Source organism: Myotis lucifugus, unplaced genomic scaffold (genome assembly GCF_000147115.1).
Source record: "Myotis lucifugus unplaced genomic scaffold, Myoluc2.0 scaffold_60, whole genome shotgun sequence".
Lineage (NCBI taxonomy): Eukaryota > Metazoa > Chordata > Mammalia > Chiroptera > Vespertilionidae > Myotis > Myotis lucifugus.
In genome coordinates this window covers 4,685,443-4,709,758 of record NW_005871108.1, presented here as the reverse complement: position 1 = coordinate 4,709,758, position 24,316 = coordinate 4,685,443, and the positions used below count along the sequence as shown (strand labels likewise).

The following is a 24,316-nucleotide window of genomic DNA, read 5'->3' as shown; positions in this document are numbered from 1 at the left end:
TATTTTTGATATTTATTTTATATATTTAAATGCCATTTAACAAAGAAAAATCAACCAAAAAAATGAGTTCGCGTGTCACCTCTGACACGCGTGTCATAGGTTCGCCATCACTGCTCTAGGAGATACCAAAGATATAGATTTTACTAAAAATATGTTGACCCCACTAGGGGGACTCACACCCCACTGAGGGAATGGACATCAATGACGGGACACAGACCTCATTTAGTTAAGACATGCCCTACTGGGGGGATAATACTTTACTGAAGCATAATAAGCCCTATGGACTTCACTGAGAAGATACTAGCCTCTCTGGGGGGAGAAAGGCACAAGCAATGGGCACACAGTCCCAGGTATAGACAGTCACAGCTTTGGGCAGCCCTCTTCCTCTCCCCTCTCCCCAAACCTTCTCCCAAGTCCTAGAGCTGTTCCCAACACATTACTGCCCCCTCCTGTCGACAGGTATCAATGCATGTTCTGGGCCCATAATAGATTCCCCACCCCACCCACTCCACCCACCCCTACCCGCCTTGTAGATTTTCAAACTGTCCTGGAGTGAAAGAGGGGATGTATGCCCAGGGGCTTGACCAGCCCCCTCCCTCTCCCTCCCTGTGAACTGTATGAAGAGAGTTTGGTCAAGAAGCCTAATAAAGAGCGAACCCCTCATCCTTGGAAATGGGAAAGTAGTGCAAGCTATACTGTAGTTGGAATTCCTAAGCGTGGGAAGAGGATGGGTAAGGTTGGATGAGATGAGAATCCACAAGGTTAAAGACATGAAAATAATGATAATAATGGCATTTATTGAGTAGGGCCAAGACCTACACTAAAAGCTCTCTACCTGGTGCTTAATCCTCACAACAACCTCCTGAGATGGATACTATTAATCTCTCCAGTTGTCAGATGAGGAAACCGACACCAAAGAAGATGAAGTGTCTGACCCAAGATCACACAGTGTGTAAGTGGTAGCACAGGAAATCGAACACAGACACCTAGACCACAGAGACCCACTCCCCACTTCCCCACCCCACCCCACTCCTGCCACACCGTCATGCCCATTGTTCCTTTCTTAAAGCGTCCTTTCCAGACCACATCAAAAACTCTTAAAATGATGGTAACTATTCAGGTTCCAGAGACCCCATCCCAGAGTCCTAAACCATGCTCTCTAGAGTGGAATCTGGGCGATTGCTCGTAGGGATCCTAAGACACACTGGGTTTAGGTCAGGGGTACCAGAAGGGGCTGGGCTTGGAAGAGGAGTCTGAGAAGTGGTGGGGGGCCAGTGAGGGATCTGACGTCTGAGAAGGGACGTCCAAAGGAGGGGCGCAGTCTGAGGATGAAGCAGGTGTTGGAGGGGGCCAGGGGCAGGGGGGTCAGGTCGAAAGAGGAATCTGGGGTCGGAGGAGTCCGAGATCGGAGGAAAAGGATCTTGGAATCCAAGAAGGGGTCTGGGATCAGAGGGGTCTGGGATCGGAGGAAGAACCGGGTCGAGGAGAGGTTTACGGCCAGTGGAAGAGTCTGGGGCCTGAGGAGGATTCTAGCTCCAACTGGAAGAGGGGATTTGGCCCCCGGCTGCATAAGGTCCTGAATCACTAAGGTCGCGCTTGTAACGTGCTCTTCTCCACGATCTCCCACTTCGCGACCCGGCATTGCCCTCCGGCCTCTGCAAACATAATCCCATCTCCACCTGCGCGCCTACTGCCCGCTGACAGCGCTGACAGCGCGGAGCCGGGCGGGAGCGAGTCAGACCCCGACAAGCGCTAGGGTGTGGGTGTGGGTGAGGCGCCCCCTCCCGGCGGCCCGGGAGCGCAGGCCCCTCCCTCCCAGCCACCCACCCCGGCCCCCGCCGCACCACTTCCGGCAGGCGCTGCGCTGCTGGGGGGCGCGGGTGAGGATGGCGGCGGAGAACCAGGCCAGTCAGGAGAGCGCCCTAGGCGCCTACTCGCCCGTGGACTACATGAGCATCACCAGCTTCCCGCGGCTGCCAGAGGATGAGCCGGCTCCCGCGGCCCCTCTGAGGGGCCGCAAGGACGAGGACGCCTTCTTGGGAGACCCCGATACAGGTGAGGCCCGCTTCCCTCCCCCAAACCCCCCCCCCCCCCCCGGTCCCTGCCCCCTGGGATGCCCCTGGTCCTCCATCTGCACGGAGCATCACCTCCAGCCTCCATCACCCGAATTCATTCCCTTCCTCCTGGACCTTTCTCTTCTCCTTTTTTTCCTGTTAATTATCTGATGGGGTTGGGAGTGCATCTCTGCCTTGGAGTCCTAGGATGCGACAAGGGAGAATGATGCCAGAGACTGCAGTAGGAGGGATGGGGGTTACCTTTTGGGAAGAACCAACTGAGCAGGAAGGAATGTTGGAGGGGAGATCCTGAGGCACAGCTGTGATCACCCAGAAGAGGCTTTTCTCTAGTCACAGAGAACAGGATAGCAGAAACCAAGTCGGAGGTTGCAGTAGGATGAATAGAGAGGCTAGGTCTTAAGAACTTCCCCACAGCCAGGGATGGTGGGAGGGAGTGACCATGGGGGAGAAGCTGGGAATCTCTTCGTGTCCAGGGAGGGATAACGAGAATATGATGCTGCCTGTCTGTGCGTGCTGGATCGTGGGATCCAGGGGGATGAACTGAATGACCTCTCAAAGTCCTTGGGGACCAGAGTGCCTTTGCTGCCCTGTGGTTTACCTCACCCCTACCAGAGCCATGGATCAGGCCGGGATGTTAGTAAGGTGCCCTGGAAGCAGGCTCCAGAATTTTACTGTGTTCTCTTCAGCCCTCTGCAGAGTCTGCAGGGGTGGGAGTAGGGAGGGAGGAGATCGTGCTTGGGGGAGACCTGAGGGCCAAAAGCTCTCTGAGCATTTCTTCCCTAGGGCTCTCTCTCTCTCTCTTGCTATCCATGTGGCCCAGCTCTATTCTTCATCCTCCATCCCCCATCCCTCTTTCCCTCAACGTCACTTCCTGGCATTAGAGCATCCTTCTGCTTCACTCTCTCTTCCTCCCAGTGCCTGCACTCGAGTCCTATCCCTTACCAGCCTGGCAGACCCTGCTTCTCTGGTTCAGCCCTCGCTAGCCTGGCCCTTCTATAGTTACTCCCAGTCTGACAGCCCCAAATTCTTTCCCCTTCCACAACTTTCTGGTTATCGGGCCCTGACCACCAGCCCCTGCCAACCTGAATAGACTGTACCCCACCTGGAGGGGGTGTGAGGTGACAATAGGAAACCTTATGGGCATCAAAAGTCAAAGCTGCAAATTAAAACTTTTTTTTTCCCCAGAGGGAGTAGCCCTGTAATCAGGAGGTAGCAGGGAGAGGGGTGGGAAGATGTGTCCTGGTAGATACCAGTCTGAACCAGGTCCATTATTCAGGGTCAGGAGTGCCAGTTCTGTCCCCGCATTGCCCTGATTCACTGTGTGACAATGGGCACACCTACCCTTGGCTTCCCCTTCCAGCTCAACTGGGAATACCTATCTCTCCCAACCTAGAGATTGGAAACGCCTGTTTTCTCCTGGCCCCATATAAATGCATTTATCAAAACCTGTGTTATTTATTTGTGTGATATTATAATTACTCAATGTCTGTAAACCCTATGAGGGTGGGATCATGACTGTTTTGTTCGCCATTCAACTCAGTGCTAAGTATTCAATAAACATTGTTGAATGAATAAATGAATGAGAAAGAAGATCTCAGGATGAAAGAATGGCAGCAGAGGGAGTTCTCAAAACTCAGGGAGTACCATGGTGAGATAATACAGACTCTGCCCTAATCTGTACAAAAATCCAGGCGAGACCCCAGTCACCTGATTTGCTGGGAACCTATACCTTGTGCCAAGGTTGTGCACTAAGGTTCCAAAGAACTTGCCATCATACCTGTGTGGTCATTTCAATGCCACGTCTCCAAGCACTGCTTCAAGCCCAAGCCTCCTTTGGCCCAGCTGAACCAGCCTGCTGGCTAACGTGGCCTCCTATGTTCTCAACCTGGTAGTGCTACCTTGTGGCATTGCCCCATCCTCTTATCCAGAACCATGGTTTGCCCAGATAGCCTCTAGCCTGCCACACCCTAGAATCAAGTGTTAGGCACCCCACAGCAAATCCTGTGGAAAACAGAGCTAGGTGCCTGGCCGACGTGGCTCAGTGGTTGAGTGTTGATCAATGAATTAGGAGGTCACAGTTCAATTCCCAGTCAGGGCACATACCTGGGTTGTGGGTTTGATCTCCATTGTGGGGTGTGCAGGAGGCAGATGATCAATGATTCTCTCTCATCATTGATGTTTCTAACTCTCTCTCCCTTCCTCACTGAAATCAATAAATATATATATTTTTTAAAAAAACACAGAGCTAGGGGATAACCACTCCAAGTTTGGAGTAATACTGTCTTTCCTCTCTTCTGAGCTCCAGGCCCAGGTGTTCCTCTCTATTCCAGGCATTCGCTTCCAGATGTCCTGCAAGTACCTCACCTTCAGCATGTTCTATGCTGAACTCATCATCTCTTCCCCATATACCTGCTCTTCTCCCAATGTCATTCTCAGTGAGTAATACTGCCTTTCATCCAGTCTCCAAGGTAGAAGCTCAGGAGCTACCCATCATCCACCCTCTTCTTCTTACTTCCAAATGGCAATCAAATGCTCTTTGTCCCCCTCCTAACTATCTTTCAAATTCCATCACACCATTCCCGTCATCACCACTGTAGACTAAGCCATTATTCTTTCTTATCTGTATTACCCATAGGCTTCTAGCTATTCTTCCTGCCTCCCACCCAATCCCAATCCATGCACTTCATATACATACTTATATATACATATATATGTTATTTTTTATTGATTTCAGAGAGAAAGGGAGAGGGAGAGATGGAAACATCAATGATAAGAGAGAATCATAGATCGGCTGCCTCCTACATGCCCCCCAAAGGGGATCAAGCCCGCAACCTGGGCATGTGCTCTGACGGGGAATCGAACCATAACCTCTTGGTTCATAGGTCAACACTCAACCACTGAGCCATGCCGGCCTGGCCCACCCTGCACTTTGATCATGTTACTCCTGGAGAGGGTTCAACAATCTTCAGTGATTCTCCCCTTCAGGGAATAAGCAAGCCAGAAAGGACCTCAGTCTCCAGCCAAGATCTCTCTCCTTAGCTCTAGATTTGTCAAGTCAACTCTATTCAGGGTTCTTTTGTCATAAACTCGGCTAAAATTGAGCTACATCTAAAAAGAGAATTTTACTAGGTAGCATAACTGAAAAGTTCAGGGGTATGGGGCTTTAGTCATAGCTGCATGGAGGTGCCTAAAAAGGAATGGGCTTTACTCCATTTTTTGCTTTGTTTTACTTTTTATGGGCTTCTTCTTCAGAAAGCTTCCCATTTTATCAGGACAAGTTGCCCCCAGCAACAACAGGCTTACATCTTACTACCTTAGTAACCTAACCAGAAAGACAGCTTTCCCAATAGTTCCAGCAAAAAAACAAAGATTGAACCTAATTGACCTGGCACTGGTCATATGCCCGTCCCTGAACCAATCACTGTATAGAGGTGCCTGTTCTGATTGGCTAGGCCTAGGTCATATACTTACTCTAGTCAGTAACGAGGGAATGAGGCATGAGAAGGGAAATAGTATTATTTAAAAGAAAATGGAATGGGGAATGGTATCTAAGCAGATAAAAATTAGATGGCTACTAGGTCTGCTGCCTCCAGACAATTCCTGCTGGTTTTTCACAAACTCAGAATAGCTAAAATTAAACTTATCTTTCTCCCCAAAGACTTGTTTATTCTGGTCCCAAAACTAACCTTTACACAGTGTCCTGCTGTTGCTCTTACATATCAGTAAAATCAATGGTATTATTGCCTCAGTACTTACACGGTAGGGTACTCAATAAATATTTTTGTTGAATAAATCAATAACGTAATAATTGGTGAAATAAAAAAAATCTCGAGTAACTCCATCTCTCATATCACCTTCATCTCCTGGTTTCTCATATCTGATTGGAGATAACAGATTTAAGGGAAAGTACCTGGAAATATCAACTAAAATTGCCTTGTAAGGTTGGTTTTTGAGGGGGAAATGGCTCCTGATGATCTGTGGAGCAATGAAAAGGTGGTTTTTGAGTTACACAGACTCTTGGTTCCACCATTTACTTATAACCTTAAGCAGGCAGTATCACCTTTCTTGGCCCCAGTTTCCTCATCTTTAAAATGGAGAGAATGGGTCTATCTTTTAAAGTTATGGGAACACTTCAATGAGGAAATGTCTGTAAAGTGCCGGGAATGCAGTCAGTCTCAATAAATATAAGTTCCAAACTCTTTCCTGAGTTCTTTTGAAACCTCTAGGTGCCAAAGAGAGTTCTGTGCCCAGAGTAGGTGTTTAGCATCTGTTCAATTAATTCCAATTTTATTTACAGATTCTGGTACTGAGCATTAGACAGAAGCACGATCAACTGAAACAGTTTTCTGGAAGACAATCTTCCTTTTTAAATAAAAATTTAAAAACAAATTACATGTTCATGGTAAAATAAATAAACAAATGAATAAAGAAGGAATAGTGAGGAAAAGTTCCCTTCTCCATTGTTGTCTTCCTCTAATTTTTCCTTTTTATTTAAAGATGTATGTATTAATTAAAATAAAATTTCAAACAAAATATTCTCCCACCCCACCTTTAGGATCTTTTCCCAAAAGTAATAACCATAAATAATTTATAAGAAATATATATGTATATATATATATATATATATATATATATATATATATGTGTGTGTGTGTGTGTGTGTGTGTGTGTTAGTTTCTTATTTACATAAAAGAAGAGTGTGGATTATGAAGGGCCTTGACCACTAGGTCAAGGAGTTTAAGTTTTTATCATGTTGGCATTGGTGAACCAATTTTAAATAGGAAAATATAACAGTCAATTTTTAATATTATCCCACAGATTTTTAAAGAGATTATATTTCTAGTACACAGTAATAGGTGCTCAAAAATATATTTATTGAATGAATGCACTTTTATTTTTTAATATCTTTTTATTGTTGATATTATTACAAATATTTCCCATTCCCCCCTCTTTCCCCCTCCTCTCAGCCCCTCCCCCCCTCTCCTCAGCTCTTTACCACCCTATTGCCTGCGTCCATGGGATGAATGCGCTTTTAAAAAACACATTGTGAGTACAGCAAGGTATTAAGGTACCAAGCTAAGGACCTTTAGGACATTTAGAAGCCTGGGTTCAAGGCTGGTAGCACCTAGGAAAGGGAACTATGGGATAGAAGAGGGTCTCTCTGTGTTGCCCAAGGTTGAAAAAGAATGGAAATAACTTTGAGTGAGCACTTATGGGGTGCTTTGTATACATCGCTTCATGGAATCTCTATACTCACCCGGCCAGTTAGGGATTAGTTCCATTATTAGGATGCAGAAAGTGAAACTTATAATTTGAAGTGACTTATCCATAGTAACTCAGCAAGTGAGGTGGCTTTCAAGTCTTTCTGCCTCCACTCCTACATCCTCAGATCCATTCTCCAGATAGCAGCCAGAGGGATGGGTTTTTGTTTGTTTGTTTTTAAATATGTTTTTTATTGATTTTAGAGAGGAAGGGAGGGGGAGAGAAACATGGATCGGCTGCCTCCTGCACCCCTACTGGGGAATGAGCCCGAAAACCTGGGCATGTGCCCTTGACTGGGAATCAGACCGGTGACCTCTTGGCGCATGGGAGGACACTCAACCTACCAAGTGACAATGACCAGGGCCAGAGGGATCTTTTTAAAGCATAAAACTGATGGCTTCACATTCTCCCTTAAAACTCTTCAATGGCCTCCCATGGCTGTTGGGGTAAAATCCAGGCTTTTCACTAAGCCAAGGCCCAGTGATCTGGCCTAGCCTCCACCCCACTGCTCACTACACTGGAACCACACAGGGCTTGGTTATTTTTTTTCTAATGTGCCATTTCATTCCTGCCCTAGGGCCTTTGCACCTGCTGTTCCTTCTTTCTGGAACACTACATACTCACCACTTGCTCCTTCTCATCCTTCAGTTCTTAGCTTAAAAGTCACTTCTAAGCTAAGAGGCTGCTGAGGGGCTGTGGCTGATTTTCCCAGCTAAGCAGCTCCCAACACACACCACTATTGTCTTATTTCATCCTTTTTATTCATAGCACCTGCCACAACTTGTAATTATATATTCATCTGTTTACTTGTTTAGTACCTTCTTTCTCCACTGATCTGTGAACCCCAGAGGGGGGGAACTGTCTGTACCTTTCCCCTAGCATCTAACATAGGGCCAGAAACATAGCAGATCCTCCATATTTGTTGAATGAATGAATGAATGAATGAATGAATGAAGCAAGGTTGGAAGCCAAGGTCTATCCACTCAGTTTAGGTAACTGCCTCCTTGAGTAGAAGGCTGGGCCCAGCTCTGGGAGTATCTGGTTTCCAGGGAGGGTCCAACTCCCGCCTCTTCAGGAAGTGTTCCCAGTCCTGGGTCCTGGGTGCTCGGGGAAATTTGGCCTAGGGGCAGTAATCCAGCCGCCCAGCTGCCCTGCTGGTGGTCCCTGTCTCTTCCCAGCCCAGACTGCCAACCTCACCCGCCCTGGGGTGCATGGGGGTAGGTAGACGCTGGTGCTATATATTGGGGTTTGTTTGACGGGAGTGCGGAGAGGGGGGACAGGATATAACCGCGACTGGAGGGCGGCAGGGCGGGGTAAGAGACTTCCAGACTGACACCCGCCTCCGACCTCTCCCTCCCACCTCCACCCCTCGCCACCCGCAGACCCGGACTCCTTCCTGAAGTCAGCGCGCCTGCAGCGGCTGCCGTCGTCATCATCAGAGATGGGGAGCCAGGACGGGTCGCCTTTACGCGAGACCCGCAAAGACCCGTTCTCCGCAGCAGCCGCGGAGTGCTCCTGCCGCCAGGACGGGCTCACGGTCATAGTCACAGCCTGCCTCACCTTTGCCACGGGTGTCACTGTGGCGCTCATTATGCAGATCTATTTCGGGGACCCTCAGGTGAGAAATCGCTTGGGAAGACCGTGGGAATTGGGGACTGGCTGAGTGGTGGAAGTGGGCCGGGAATTGAAAAGGGGGAGGAAGGACCCAAAGGAGGGGGGGGTGGCTCGGGGCATGAGGGGGACAGAGCAAGGAGGGGACTGATCAGATAGGAGGCACTTGAGGTAAATGAGGAAAAAGAAGGTAAATAGCGGAGAATCAAGGGGGCAAGAGGACAGGGCTCCCACCAGCACCCCCACCCCCACCCCCGTGGAGGTTCTGGGGTTAGTGGAGGTACCTAGGGAAGCAGGGGCTCCTACTGTCCCCAACTAGCCCCTTTCCTCTCCCAGATCTTGCACCAGGGTGCCGTGGTGACCGATGCTGCTCGTTGTACATCGCTGGGCATCGAGGTGCTCAGTAAACAGGGATCTTCTGTGGATGCAGCTGTGGCCGCAGCCCTGTGTTTGGGAATCGTGGCTCCGCACAGTTCTGGCCTGGGCGGGTAAGGAGCTCCCCACTGTGGAGGCTGGGGTCCCCCAGGTCTAATTCCCTGTCCTGGTCTGTAGACCTCATGTGGGGGTCTCCAAGTTTGAGCAGAGAAACAGATGGGCCCCACCTCCTTGCATTTGCTCTTTCTGCACACACAATCTCATCCCTTTCTTCTTACATAGTGTCAGAGGAGGTGTTTTCAAAAGCTTTTTCTGTTTTAAAAAAAATTTGGAAAATGGTATTGTAAATTGTAAGGTGAGGTGCACAGGTAGGGGTATACTGTCATTAATTAAGGCAGCGATACTTAAACTTTTGGGCTCACAATTCCCTGTGAGTCTGATGAAAGCTATGGACTCTCTATGCTCCAAAAAATACACCCCCCCCCCCCCCCCCCGCTAAAAATTCTTAAAACAGAGGACAAATTGGGCACCCGGGGCCAAACCCAGAACACAGACAGGTTTGGTTTGCAGACTTAAATTTTTTAAAATGTATTTCCTATTGTTGAAAAGTTGAGAATGCCCAACATCTCTTGAACCTGAAGAGACCTGGTAACACAGTTCCATGTGACTGCAATGATCTGGACCTGAGTAGAAGCCGCTTCCCATTCTGTGCCTTCCACTTTGCCACAGGGCTACCACTCCCCAATCTTTGTTAGTTACTTGGCTGCAGGCCGCCATCTCAGATGTTACCACCATCTCAAATGCAGACAAGTCACAGAAAAGGGACAAGCTGACAAAGTCCATGTCTTGGTTCCTGTAAGACCAGTCTTCCAGACCCTACCAAAGAAATCCTCCTTTTGTTTTTGCACAGTCTGTTCTTACATAATTCAGTCCTGGGAGAGGGAGTGGAGGCATACCAAGGAGGCAGGTGCAGGAAGCTGGCAGGGGTCCAGCTATGGTCTGGGGGGCGGGGGGGAGGGAGGAGGGAAGGGGAGGAGAACATCCTGCTCTCCCAGTCTCTGCTTTTATTTTTTCTTCTTTTTTTTTTAAATCAGGGATTAAAGTCTCCAGTGACAGGCTGAAAGAGGTCCTTGAACTCTGGATCCCTGCCTTGATTTCGCTCCCCACCCTTGTGGTGCGGCTGAATCTCTGAATCCCTGTTGGGGAGCGGGCTCAAACACTTGTCTCCTGATGACAAACTAAGCCTACAGCCATCACCATTGGGAGTTGAAGGGTGGCAGGTTAACTGTTCAGAGGGGTAGCATCTTTTTGTCACCACCTGCCCCCTTCTGTGTGTTTTCCAGTGGGGGTGTGATGCTGGTACATGACATCCGACGCAATGAGAGCCACCTAATTGATTTCCGGGAGTCTGCACCAGGGGCCCTCAGGGAAGAGGCCCTGCAGAGATCCTGGGAAACCAAGGTGCGGACCCTGGTGAGAAGAAAGTATGGGGGGGGGGTGTCTTCCTTCACTGCCCTTCTTCTAACCCAAGCATTACTTTGCTGAGTATTTGCTATGGAAATGAGGAAATGAGTTGAGCAGGATGCTCTTAGGTTATGAGGGAGACAGGCAACCCTCCAAAAAAAATACTGAGCAAAAAATTCTGCATGGTGGGTATCAGGCAGTACAGCAACATCTTAACTTCTGTGGCAACCTTGCCTATCTGGCACATAGAAGGAAGAAAAAAGGCCACTGAGCAGCCTGAGACATCAAAGTTGCTGCACTATCACTCACACATCCCACTCTGAGCCTGTCGACTACAACTCTCCCAGCCCACAACATGTTGGAAGATTAGACAGGAACTGCTAGAGGAAAACCCACTGTCCACTGAGAGCAAAGGCAGAGATAGAATAACTTGGAAAAATAGATATTTAGCACAGAGGTAAAAGCCAAACACACACCTGAGTTATCACAGCTCATAGTAATGGTGGAATGCTAATGAAAAGGTAAAAGGAAGGTCTCTTGCCCACTATTTTAAAAAGCAGGAATAGGTATAATCCAATGAAGACAGGTTCCCATCTAAATTGGTTATGTCCTAGCTCTTAAAAGGATTTGCTTAATTTATAAGTCCCTCAATTATGATAAAGGAGGCCTTTCTGCATTTGCTGATAGGAAGTCGGGGAGATGGGAGGGAGGATGCCTGCTGGGACAGCCTGTCCCTCCTCTAGGATACTTGGCCTATGTCTCTCCCCTGTGCCAGCCCCCCCATCCCTGGCTTGGGGCTCTGCAGAGTTCAGCCCAGCCCCCCCCTTCCAGTGACCTGGTCTCCTCTCTCCCTCGCCTGCCCGCCTTGCCCAGCCTGGGCTCTTGGTGGGGGTTCCCGGAATGGTGAAGGGGCTACATGAAGCTCACCAGCTCTATGGCAGGTAAAGACCCTCCCCCTGGGGACCAGGGGCCCCTGCCTGCACTGCTCCTTTGGTGGCCTCCTACCTTCCTGGATTATTTCCTTCCAAACTCCCCCTCCTAATATCCCCTTCCCTTGCCAGGACTCTCCTTCCCAGGAACCCCCTCCTCCCGGACCCCTCCTCATCCCCCCAGGACCTCCTCCACCCCCTTCTCTCTGCCCCCCACTTCTCAGGCTGCCATGGTACCAAGTCCTGGCCTTCGCAGCAGCTGTGGCCCAAGATGGCTTCAACGTAACCCATGATCTAGGTCAGTGGGGCCTGAGGGGTCAGGGGAAAGGCATGCGGTTGATGGAGGGGGGAGATAGGACCTCTGAGATTTGGGGCCCAAACCAGAAAGCACCTCTCTTCCAGTTTGCTCCTCAGATCTCTCCCACCCTTATCAGGAGGCAGACTCAAATGAGAAGATCTAGGGAGGCCCATATATACCCTACCTCCCCCATAACAGGCTCCTTGGGGGTTGGAGCTTAGGGCCAGACACTCAGCCCTTACTCACCCCACCTATTATGCATCTCAGCCATCGGGTCCAGCCCTGGTAATCCCTGCCCAGCCTCTTGTCCCTGCCCATAGCACGTGCCCTGGCAGAACAGCTGCCGCCCGATGCATCTGAGCACTTCCATGAGACGTTCCTGCCATCGGGCCGCCCACCACTACCTGGCTCGCTGATGCAACGGCCTGACCTGGCCATGGTACTGGATTTACTTGGCACCTATGGCCCCGCTGCCTTCTATGCTGGTGGTAACCTCACGCTGGAGATGGTGGCCGAGGTGAGCACATGGAGAGCCCATCTGCCCCTAAGGCCCCTACTGTGGGGGCATCCTTTCCCCCCTTCCTTCCCTGGATTTCTCTCTACATATATTTACTTGAAATTCTAGAATAGGCAAAACTAATCTCTGGTGATAGGAATCAGAGATCAGTGGTTGTTGGAATGGGAGGGCTTGACTGGAATGCGGCAGGAAGAACCTACTGGGATGATGGGAATGTCTTGTCTTGATTGAGAGAGGTAACTTTGGGCTTCCCAGGGCTGGTGCCAACCTGTACAGAGGCCTGTCCTGCCCCTCCCAGGCTCAGTGGAGAACTGGGATCAGCTTCAGCTTCCCTGAGCCCACAACCTCACCCTGCCCTTGGGTTTTCTAGGGATTGAGCAAAAGGCCTCCTTCATTGGAACTGGGGGGATTAACATAAGGGCTTACCAACTAACCCCAAAGAGTCTTAGTCTGAGGCAGTAATTGGTTTTAGAATTGTTGTCAATAGTTGAAAATTCCTGATGGAAAATTATGTTCAAGATAAGGATACACAGACCAACTCAGTGGTTCTTTCATCTGTGCAATAGGGTGATTATATCTATCTCTGCCATACAGTTATGGGAACTGAAAAGGTCCATCACTCATTCTATATTACAAAGTGCCTGCTCTGAGCCAGGTCCTGTGCTAAGCACTGCAGATATGGATGTGGTGATAGAAGCCACCTCAGATGGACTTAACTGGAAAGTCCAGCGGAGTACTGGCTTGAGGTCAGCTGGACCCAGGGGCTCCATCCCCATTGTGAGGACTTGGTCTGTCTTTCTTTCTGTCTTATGACTCTACTTTCCTCTGCTTGAATTCACTCTCGGTCAGATCCTTTCCACACCTGCTCCCATCAGCCATCCTTCCAGTAAATCATCCTAAGGAAAGAGCACTTCTCATTCCAGTAATTCCAGCAAAAGCCTCAAGGTTATGTCTCATTGGCCTATAATAGGTCTCATGACTATTCCCAAACCAATCACTGTGTCATGAAAACAAATGCTGATTAACCAGACCTGCATTGTGTATCCTCTCCTAGCGGTGGAGAAGGGGATGAAGGAGACTCTAACAAAGATTATCAGAGCTTCAAATTAAAAAAAACACAAAACAACCAAAGTTGTCCAACAAAGGAACACACACCAGCCAAGCAATTCAATGTATAGTTCACTGAGGGTGGATTAGAAGTCAGAGGTTTCAAGTACTAAAAAAAGGAGGACATTCCTAGTGTTATGCTAATTTAGGGTTGGAAGATTAGCATGCTGGATAGTATGAAATGAGCCCATTGGTTTGTACAAGATTGGTTCACTGGTCAGTAATTGGTTATGTCATTCCTACCAGGGCCATCCATGGTTTTGTAGTGGCTTTAGTTATTTGTAGTGAAATGCAGAATTCAGCTTGATATCTCTCAAGCAAGTGCTGCTGTAAGTGAAAAATCTTCCTTTCTCATAGGCAGAGAGGGCAGTGTACACAAAGACATGGAGTCATGAGTTCAGGAACTGCAGGTCACCCAGAGCTCACTGGGGAATAGCAGGACATAAGGCGGAGATGTAGGCAGGGGCCAGATCACAAGGAGCCTTAAATAATGAACTAAGAAGGTCATTCATAGAATGTACCCAACACAATGTCTTGTACATAGTAGGTGCTCAATGTTAGTGCTTTTTCCTCTTCCTTTTTCCTGGGGTACCCAGGGCTGATGGGGTCCCTAAAGGTCATGATGGGAAATGCAGAAGGCACAAAAGTTATAAGCATCTGATCTGTCTGTGATCCAAACATATACCATAGGCCAAATGCACATGCTCACTGTGTGGTGTGTGGCTCAAAGTGGTGGTGGGGGCATTCTCTCCCTTCCAGGCTCAGCATGCAGGGGGTGTTATAACTGAGGAGGACTTCAGCAACTACAGTGCCCTCGTGGAGAAGCCTGTGTGTGGCGTGTACAGAGGTGACTTCTCCCCCAGCTCCCAGGGTCCCCACTCAGGAGAATCCTCCCAGTCCATGGCTGTATGCTTTTGGCCTAGAGACTCCTCCCCATTTAACAGGAGAGAAACTGAGTCAGTGAGCTGCCTGGGCAGCTAGCTAATGAAGCAAGCCAGAGTCAGCCTACCTTCTGAAGTGGTCTTGGAGTCAATTATCCCACGTATTTAGGATATGGGGAAGGAGGTCTGGTCAAAGGTTCAGGCCTAGAAATTGGGGTTCTAGCCATAGGTTTTCTTGATTTGGGCTCTCTGTTGTCTTGTCCCATCCCTGGTCCCACTCTCAATGCCCTATACATCATAAGAAGAACTCATAAGACTAAAGTCCATATAAGCTTCTGGTTATAACAAACTTTTCAGGACAGTCATAGACCTCCCTCTAATTGTGCCAAAAGGAAACTGAGGGCTCAGGGAAGGAAAAGAACTTAACCTGTCAAATTCAAAACCAATGATAAACCCATAAATCCAAGTTTATGACATAGATGAAGTCCATGTTTGTTGAACCCAAAGTGGTAGGTTCCTAGGTCTTAAGTTGTCTTTCCTCTAAGAGGCCCAGATTACTTCAAGCCCCAGAAGAGACTGCCTCTGAGTTCAAGTTTCCAGGCCTCAATCTCCAGCCCAATTCCTCTACCAGAGGCAGTGGCATATGGAACAGAGAGAGAGCATAGCTAGGGAGCCAGGAAGACCTGGGTTTGAGTACCAGCTATGCCATTCACCTTGAACAAGTCACTTCCCACTCTGAACCATGGTTCCCTCCTTAAAATGGAGATCATAGTGCCTACCTCTCAGGGTAGCCATGAGGATTTGATGAGATGATGTTGGAAGTTGCCCTGATCAGAATGGGCACTGAATATGTATTTGATTTTCCATTTCCCCCTCAAGCCTGTGTTCTCTTGGCAATGCCAGAACCTTGAGTACTCTGGGTTCCACTTGTATCCTGTAACCTTGGACCAGCTGCCTCTCTGTGCCTCAGTTTTCTCACCTATAAAATGGGAATAATAAAAGTAGCCATTGTGAGGATTAAGTGAGTTAATTAGTTATGGTTTGTGTTATATCAGATATTATTATTCCTTTGGTGTCCAAACATCTAATAACTAGAGCCTTATGTAGGAAGAGGAGGTTGCTGCTCCCAAGAAGTTTCAGGGGTGGGACCATCAGGAGCCCTAAATAGTATATCCTGCCCTATGGTGGGCCAGGAATCTGAACATCTGGACATCTGTCCCTGCTGTGCCAATGGTCTTCATTGAAACTCTGGGCAAATCACAGTCCCCTTCAGCCTTAGTTTCCTCATATGGAAGAGGAAATTGAAGACCGGTGTTCTGGATTGGGGTCCTGGCCCTGTCCTTGACTCACCATGTGAACTTGCGTGTGTCCTTTTGCCTGTTACCGCTTTTCCCGTATCTGATGAGGGAGTTCAGTGCTGTGGTCTCAGTCTATGTGATGGTGGGATGTGGAGATGCCTTGACTGTCCCTGCCATCTGGTCATTTCCTGTCCTTTCAGGCCACCTGGTTCTCAGTCCCCCACCCCCACACACAGGCCCTGCCCTCATCAGTGCTCTCAACATCCTCGAGGGCTTCAATCTCACCAGCCTGGTCTCCCGGGAACAGGCTCTTCACTGGGTGGCAGAGGTAAGGCCAACCCTTCCATTTGACCCTGTGTTGGGGGACACTGAGAGTGGGGGGATGGGGTACTTCCATGGGGCAGGACTAAATCCCCTCCAAGTTTTCTCACACACAAGAATTCTGGTGTGGGTGCTGGGAGAAGTCTGGCAGCCTCTGCCATACCTCTGCTCTGTTTTCAGACCCTGAAGATTGCATTAGCCCTGGCCAGCAGACTGGGAGACCCCATCTATGATTCTACAATCATTGAGAGCATGGATGACATGCTAAGGTGGGTCTTGTGGCAGGACCCTGGGGACTGGACAGATGGTGGTGATGTGGGGAAAGGATCAGGTGTAAAGCAGCTGATAGAAAAATAGGCCTGAAGTCCCAAGTCAATTCCAACTCAACCCTAACTCACAATGTGACACTGATGCTTCTCCTTGCACCTCAGTGTTCCCATCTGTACAATGAGTTGCTCTACTTCATATGGCTCTCACAATTTTTTGACCCTAGCAGGGCACATATATGGGCCCATCTGGTCCTCCTTTTGAGTGGAAAAAGAAAGCCTATTAACAATTAAAAGAGTCTCCAGGAAAATATTGGAGGTGGTGGAGAATTTGATTAAAATGTGTCTATATTAGCAGCATAACATAATAGTAAAACTGTGGGCTGTTGTCAGACTGACTCAGTTCAAATCCCAGATTCTCAGCCTATACAGGCTTACCCTTTCTAAATCTGTTACTGCAAGGGGGGCTGACAATAATGGTGCCAACCTCATGGTTAATTGTAAAGACCAAGCAAGATTATACATACAAAGCCCTGAGCATGTTGTCTGACACATAATAAACATTCAACAAATATCATCATTAGTATTAATTAGCAATAGGGATAAGAATGGTTACCATTTAACTACTATAACCGACTTAAAGGCTAGCTAAGGGAAAATCAGAAACCAAAAATATAGTTAATGTAAATTTGTATTTTCATGATTTCATAAATTTGCTTTTAAGATCAATACATATTTAGCTCTAAAATACACACACATGCCTATAATAAATCCATTTATTCAATAAAATTTTTAAAATATATATTTTTTTATTGATTTCAGAGAGGGAGAGAGAGAGAGAAACATCAGTGATGAGAGAGAATCATTGATCGGCTGCCTCCTGCATGCCTCCTACTGGGGATCAAGTTCGAAACCTGGGCATGTGTCCTGACAAGGAATGGAACCGTGACCTCCTGGTTCATAGGTCAACACTCAACCACTGAGACACTCTGGCCAGGCCATCTAATAAATATTTATTAAGAACTTACTATATGACAAGTCTTTCTGTGTCTTCAAAAAAAATTCTAATAGCAAGTAAAGATTCTTGTATATAAACCTCCCCTCCACATCCCCCCCCCCCCCCACACACACACACTAAATTCTTAGTGAAACTTAATTTTGAGATTACACACATCAGGTTAAGTGAATTCAGTTTGTACATGTCAAAACAAATATCTTCTGAGCATTCACTATACCCTAGGAGGTACTTTCATAGAAAGGATTAAATGAGTAAAGTCAAGTAACTAAAAGACTCTTGACTTAGGCACTGAATAAATTAAAAGTTGGCTCTAGAAGAGAATCTGAATAACACTTAAATAAATTCATTCAGTTCAACAACTATTTCCTGAATATTTCCTATATGCTAAGACTAAGTAATCTATTTTTTGGTATAGACCAATGGGGGAGGCAGATATTAATCAAATAATCACACAAACAGACATCACAAAGAGTGGTAGGTGGAATGTAATGAGAACTTGCTGTGTGTTCATCTCCTACCCCGTGTCTTTTCAGCAAAGTAGAGGCTGCCTACCTCCGGGGCCACATCAATGACTCCCAGGCAGCCCCTGCCCCACTCCTGCCTGTTTACGAGCTGGATGGGGCTCCTACGGCTGCCCAGGTGCTGATCATGGGCCCTGACGACTTCATTGTGGCCATGGTCAGGTATGCAAGCTCAGACTCCACTTGGCACAAGAGATCACCTAGGTGGGGGCTGGGCAGGAGTGAGAGTGGGCTCAGGGTTCACCTGGCCCCAATCTCGGCCCCCAGCTCCCTGAACCGGCCCTTTGGCAGTGGCCTCATCACCCCCTCGGGGATCCTACTCAACAGCCAGATGCTGGATTTCTCCTGGCCCAACAGGACTGCTAACCACTCTGCACCCAGCCTGGTAGGGTCTTGCTTCCCTCCTACCCTGGGGACTCCAAGGCTAGAGAGGGATAAAAATGTGTTGCAGTAGGGCTGCTCCTCCCTCCCTACTTCCTCTAGGAACTTCTATTGTGAAGAAAAGGAGCCCAGACAAGGTGTTTACTTCCCTCCAGCCCAAGTCTGGGGCTTGGAGCCTGGTAGATCCAAGGAAACCTTGTCCCATTCTGTCAAGGTCTGATTGTGTGACCTGGGGAAAGTCTTGTCCCCTCTCTGGGCCTCAGTTTCTTCTCACCTGTACTGGTATAATGAGGATATTGGCCCCTGATTTTGTGCTTTAGCTACTTTTTAGTACTAATTGTCTATGGCTGTGTAATGCTGAGCTGATGGGGCTCAGCCCTATTGCTGGGCACCAAAGGAGAAAGGAAATGGGAATTATTGTGTAGTTGGAGGCCAGCACTCTTACACCTTGCAAGCTGGGGCCCCGGCAGGACAAAGACAGAGATGACCAGGGTGGAGATTATTCTGTTCATCCCCATAGCCATCTTTCTTGGCTTGCCCCTCCCCGTCCCCTGCCATCCATAGTAGCCTCAAAACTTAGTGGGTTCACTATCCACCCCAGTTATCCAAGGACCCTGACCATTTCACATATAGCAAACTTGAGGCCTGGGGAGAGACCGGTCTCCTACCTGTGGAAGATGTAAGAGAGGGAGAGAGGTTGGAAGAGTGGTGGAGTCGTCCTTATCCTATCTCACCCTACCTCTCATCTCCCTTGTGGCCTTGGTCCTCTGACAACAGGAGAATTCGGTACAGCCCGGGAAGCGGCCGCTGTCTTTCCTACTGCCCACTGTGGTCCGGCCGGCAGAGGGGCTCTGTGGAACCTACCTCGCCCTGGGGGCCAATGGAGCTGCCCGGGGCCTCAGCGGCCTAACCCAGGTGAGGTTTCCTCCATGTCAGGCCTTCTGTGGCCAGGAGCCAAGCTGTGGCCTGGGCTGCAGCCTTCATGTCTCTTGCTCGTTCTCATCCTTTACTCACTGCAAACAAGGGCTGGAACTGCTTTGTGGCAGGGCCCTTCTGGACACTAAGGAGATGGGCTGTGCTGACTTTCTTAGTGAAAATGTAGCCCTGAAGCTCCCTGTCTTCCCAGGTTGCAGGAGAAACTGCAGGGCCAGTGGAATTGAGAGGTGATAGGGCATCTGGACTGCCTGAATTCTGTCCATCTCAAGTTCCACCATGCTCTACTCAGCATCTGAATAGAGAAGCAGCCCTCTTTAGGATTTGCTTTTGAAAGGAAGGGTCTGCTACACTCCAAAATGCCTCACAACAATTCCACAAATGTCTTGAGCACCTGATATATGTGCCAGGTACATAATTTGGCAGGTGGTGAGTTAACTAACCTGCGCTTTGGAATCAGACGCCCCTGAGTACTGCCAATTTCCAATTGTGTGATGTTGAAGAATTCACTTAACCTCTCTGAACCTGTCTCCTCATCTGTGAAATAGAGATAAAAATAGCTAACATAATCAGAGTTCTTACTAAGTACTGGGCATGGTGGTAGGTGTGTCAACTCTCTTAACCTTCCCAACTTTGGAAGGAATCCTTAAAAAAAACAACAACAACAAAAAAAACGGAGGCCCAGAGAGGTTAAAAAGTTAGGTCCAGTTTAGTAAGAATGGGCAGGCAGTTGGTTCCAGAGCCTACTCACACTCCAAACCAATAAGCTAAAAGTACCCACATTGTGACCTAGACTAACCCCAGCCATTAACTCTGTCCTGGCCAAGGACAAGGGAGGTCAGCCCTGGGCTTGGAGACTGGGTGCTAGCAATGCCTCTTCCCTGGCTCTCTCTAAACTCTGGAGTGAATCACTTTTCTTCTCTGGCCCTCATTTACCCCTCTGTGAAATGGGGACCTTCATCAAAGGTCTGCCTGTCTTCTGGGACTGTTGAGAAGCTCAAATGACACCCCTGGTGCAAGGAATCTAAAGACTAAAGAGTCTGGACCAGGAGGAAGGACCATAGAGTCCTAGCCCTCCATCTCTGGGGTAGCCCTGACTTCTGCCCTTTGGCTGTCTGCAGGTTCTGCTGAATGTCCTGTCCTTGAACCGGAACCTGAGTGACAGCCTGGCCCATGGCCGCCTACACCCGGACCTGCAGTCCAACCTCCTGCAGGTGGACAGTGAGTGTCCCCATTGAGTAGGCACAGGGCCTGGTGGGGAAAGAGGCTCCTCCCAAGTGTGTCCCTGCCTCAACCAGCACCAACTCCCTGCCATTGAAAGTTGGTTTTCTTCCAACTAATTCCTAACAGTACAAGATCTGGGGGATTAGAACCATCCTGCCATTTCCTGGCTGTGTGGCCTTGGGAAATTTATGTCTCCACTCTGAGCCTCAGTGTTCTCATTTATAAAATAAGAAGCAGTTGTTCATCAACCGAAGGACTTGTATGCATGCATATAAGAATAACTAATGGACATAAGACACTGGGGGGTAAGGGAGGCCAGGGGATTGTCAAGGGCGGGGGCGGGGGGGGGGGAGAAACAAACAAAAAAAAGAAGCAGTTGTTCATTCTGCAAACCAGTAATTCAGCAGTTTGTATTGAGTATCAACTGTGTGCCAGGCATTATCTTAGATGCCAGGGATACTGCATTTACAGGGTAGGTGGATTGTAGGGAGGAGAATTTAAGTTGGGAAAATACAAGAAGCACCCTGAATAATGGCCCAGCAAGAGATGAAGACCTGAAATTATGCAAGAGGGTGAGGACTTACTCATTTATCCAGTAAAGTCTTGGCTTAACATTTACTATGTCCTCACCCAGTTCTAGGCTCTGGGGATCAATAGTGAACAAGACAACATCCCTGCCTTTAAAAAGCTTATAATATAGTGGAAGGAGACACAGTAAATAAATAAACAAATACAGGTAGCATTAAGTACTTTGAAAGAAAACAAAGCAAGGTAAAGATAACATGGGCTGATAATTTAGATAGTGATGAGAGAAGTTTTTGAAGATTGGAATGAAGTAAGGGAGGCAGTTTTGTGACTCTAGGAAGGAACAATCCAAGCAGAAAGAAAGCAAGTGCAAAGTCCCTGAGATAGGAGCATGTTTGACTTCCATGATGGACAGCAAGGAGGTTAGAGCAGAGTTAAGGAAGAGAGTGGAAGGAAGTGAAGAGAGGAGTTTAGAGAGGTAGTGAGGACCCAGTTGATGGTGGGTCTTAGAGGCCTTGGTAAGGACTTTAGATTTTATTCTAAGAGTCATCAAAGCTGTTAAAGGGGTCCAGCTGGTGTGGCTCAGTGGTTGAGTGTTGACCTATGAACTAGGAGGTCCTGGTTCAATTCCCGGCCAGGGCACATGCCAGGGTTGCGGGCTCAATCCCCAGTAGGGGCATCTAGCAGGGGCGGGGGGGCAGGCTGATTAATGATTCTCTCATCATTGATAGAGGGTTTTGAGTGGGGGAAAGTGATATGGTTTAGTGGTTTAAAAGGACTCTTTGACTGCTGTGTGAATAGGCTATAAGGAAGGCAGGACTGAAAGCAGAAACACCAGTTAGTGGGCTATGCAGTAATCCTAGCAAGCAATGATGGCAGCTTGGCCTATACGGGTGGAGATAAGACCCCAAAACCCCTTTTCCAATATTAAGAATGATTGTATATTATGGATCACTTACTGTATGCAAGGCTCTGAACTCAATGCTTTCTGTGTATTATACCCTTTAATCCCTGCAACAACTTTATATAGTAGGTTCTTGTATAATCCCTATTTTATGCACAAAGAGACTGAGGCTCAGAGAGGTCAAGCAGTTTGACCAAGGTCATACACCTCCTCAGTGGAGCACCCAGGACCAGGACTCAGGTCTGACCATGGGACTCCTGAGCTAGTGCTCTGAAAACTCTGAATGTGTGTATGTTGTGGGATGGTTTTCAGGTGAGTTCACAGAGGAAGAGATTGAGTTCCTGGAAGCGAGGGGTCACCACGTGGAGAAGGTAGATGTCTTATCCTGGGTCCATGGCAGCCGGAGAACCAACAACTTCATCATCGGTGTGAAGGACCCTCGGAGCCCAGATGCAGCTGGAGCCACCATCCTGTAGAGCAGCAGGGTGGGGTGGGGGTCTCTGCTCCCCCCCCTTTGCATGTTCTTAGAGTCCTTCCTTCTCCCAGGTTTGGTCTTAGGAGGACCCCAGGGATGCCCCAGATCAGGGGCGAGAGGGGATGCTTATCAAACTCTTCCCCAGAGTAACTGGAAAATTCTCCATCCAGAGGCCTGTGGTGGTGGTGGTGGTGGTGAGTGTCAGTGTTCATATCAGGCAGACAGGACCTTGAGGAGTCAGATTATCTGTCTCCTTTCCCTCAGCCATGCTGGCCTTGAGCTTAGGGATGTGCTTGCAAACCCTTCTCAAGGGTCCTCACAACCCCAAAATCTCCAGTCTGGCCTTACCTGGGCCTTGTCTTCCAGTTCCTTCTCTTGTCCTCAGCCTCATTTCTTAAATGACTAGGATTTTTTTCTAATGGACCATCCTGGGAGGTTCCTCTCTTCCTCCCACCAGGTTGAGGCAGGCACATTGTATCTGGGGTCCAGGGTATGGAATCCCTAGGGGTGGGGGTGGGGACCAGCTCAGGGGCTTCCATTTGCAAAGGGGAATTAAAGAAAGAATATTGCTTAACCATGGCTCTGGCTTGATTTATGTTTGGCTGTGTTGGGAGTTGAGTGAGAGACCTCAGTTCACCTTGTCCTAGTAGCCTTGACTCCAGGGCAAACTAGAGTCAATTTTATGGGGGTCATAATATCTGCCATCTATCTAAGGCTTATATTATAAAAATTATAAAGTAATTAATAACTATAATTATAGATGGCATCTATTGAATGCTTTGTGTGTGCCAGGCCCTATGCTAATTTTATTTAGTCTTCTTTACAAATCTCATGAGGTAGGTACTATGCCCATTTTACAGATGGGAAGCTAACAAAAAGAGGTTAAGGGACTTGTCTGAGGGTCCTCATGTATGAAATGGAAGAATTGGGATTCAATCTCAGGATGTCTAACCCTTAATTTGTGCTCGTAACCATTTGCACATCTACTAGGTGAACTACTTGTTATAACATATACTGTATACAATATATATAAGACAGTATGTACCTTTTATACATTATGGCATTTATGCATGCACATATCCATGCATTGTAGTCCAGGCACTTTGTTAGGCACTGGAAATTTGTCATTGAACAAGAATATTTTTTATGGGTTTGCAGTTTACAGGGGGAATAAAACATTAAAGAAATAAGGACACAGATAATTAGGGTAATTGCCATCACAAGAAGCTCTATGAGGGATGCTATGAGAATGGATACCAGGAAAGTTAATCTAATTCAGGGGTGGGGTGGGCCAGCAAAGATCTCCCCAAGGAGGTGATGAGGGTGAGTAGGATCGAAAGAAAAGGATTAGATGTGAGATGTGAGAATGTCATTTTAGGCAAAGGGATCAGTGTGTGTAAAGGTCCTTAGGGATGTGCTTGCAAAGAATGTGCTATGTTAAAGGAGGTGGGAGAAAGCCAATGTATTCTTCCTAGAGCAGGGATTAGTCAACAAATGTTTTCTGCAAAGGGCCAGACAGTAAATATTTCATGCTTTGAGGCTATATGGTCCCTGTAGTAACTACTCAACCTTACTGTTATCTTAAAAAGCAATCACAGACATTATGTAAACAACTGGCTATGTTCCCATGAAACCTTATTTTATAAAAACAGGGCCCAATTTAGCCTAAAGAGTAGTTTGCTGACCCCTCTGTTAGAGCATACTGAGAGAGGATGATGGTATGAGATGAAACTGAAGATATAGGTATAACACTCTTATGAGGCATGTATTCATCTCCCCATTTTATGGATGAGGAAATTGTGACTCGAAGGCATAAAGTAACTTGTCCAAGATCATACAGCTGATAGTTGGCAGATCTGTGATTCAAAAGCAGTCTTTTTTACTCCAAATATCATGTCCCTCTCTTCTCTTAAAAAACCTTTATCTGGTTA

At 47.8% G+C, this 24,316-nt stretch overlaps 1 protein-coding gene across 1 annotated transcript; it reads left to right on the top strand.

Moving 5' to 3' along the window:
- The first annotated feature begins 885 nt into the window (after window positions 1-885).
- GGT7 (gamma-glutamyltransferase 7) lies at window positions 886-22,959 on the top strand. Its single transcript, XM_006089442.3, has 16 exons — window positions 886-952; window positions 1,857-2,055; window positions 8,720-8,955; window positions 9,285-9,436; window positions 10,667-10,784; window positions 11,661-11,728; window positions 11,941-12,014; window positions 12,335-12,531; window positions 14,398-14,485; window positions 16,018-16,145; window positions 16,319-16,407; window positions 17,956-18,105; window positions 18,211-18,328; window positions 19,102-19,239; window positions 20,379-20,478; window positions 22,223-22,959. Exons 2-16 carry the CDS (start codon window positions 1,887-1,889, stop codon window positions 22,384-22,386), a joined length of 1,989 nt encoding a protein of 662 aa, XP_006089504.1. The 5' UTR covers window positions 886-952; window positions 1,857-1,886; the 3' UTR covers window positions 22,387-22,959.
- The last annotated feature ends 1,357 nt before the right edge of the window (window positions 22,960-24,316 follow it).

What these genes read in the sequence shown, in the direction of transcription:
- GGT7 (XM_006089442.3), top strand. Translation starts at nt 1,887, where the DNA reads ATGGCGGCGGAGAACCAGGCCAGTCAGGAGAGCGCCCTAGGCGCCTAC. An exon ending in AGAGATCCTGGGAAACCAAG is followed by an intron (nt 10,785 to 11,660) that starts GTGCGGACCCTG and finishes CGCCTTGCCCAG; the next exon opens with CCTGGGCTCTTGGTGGGGGT. An exon ending in CGCTGGAGATGGTGGCCGAG is followed by an intron (nt 12,532 to 14,397) that starts GTGAGCACATGG and finishes TCTCCCTTCCAG; the next exon opens with GCTCAGCATGCAGGGGGTGT.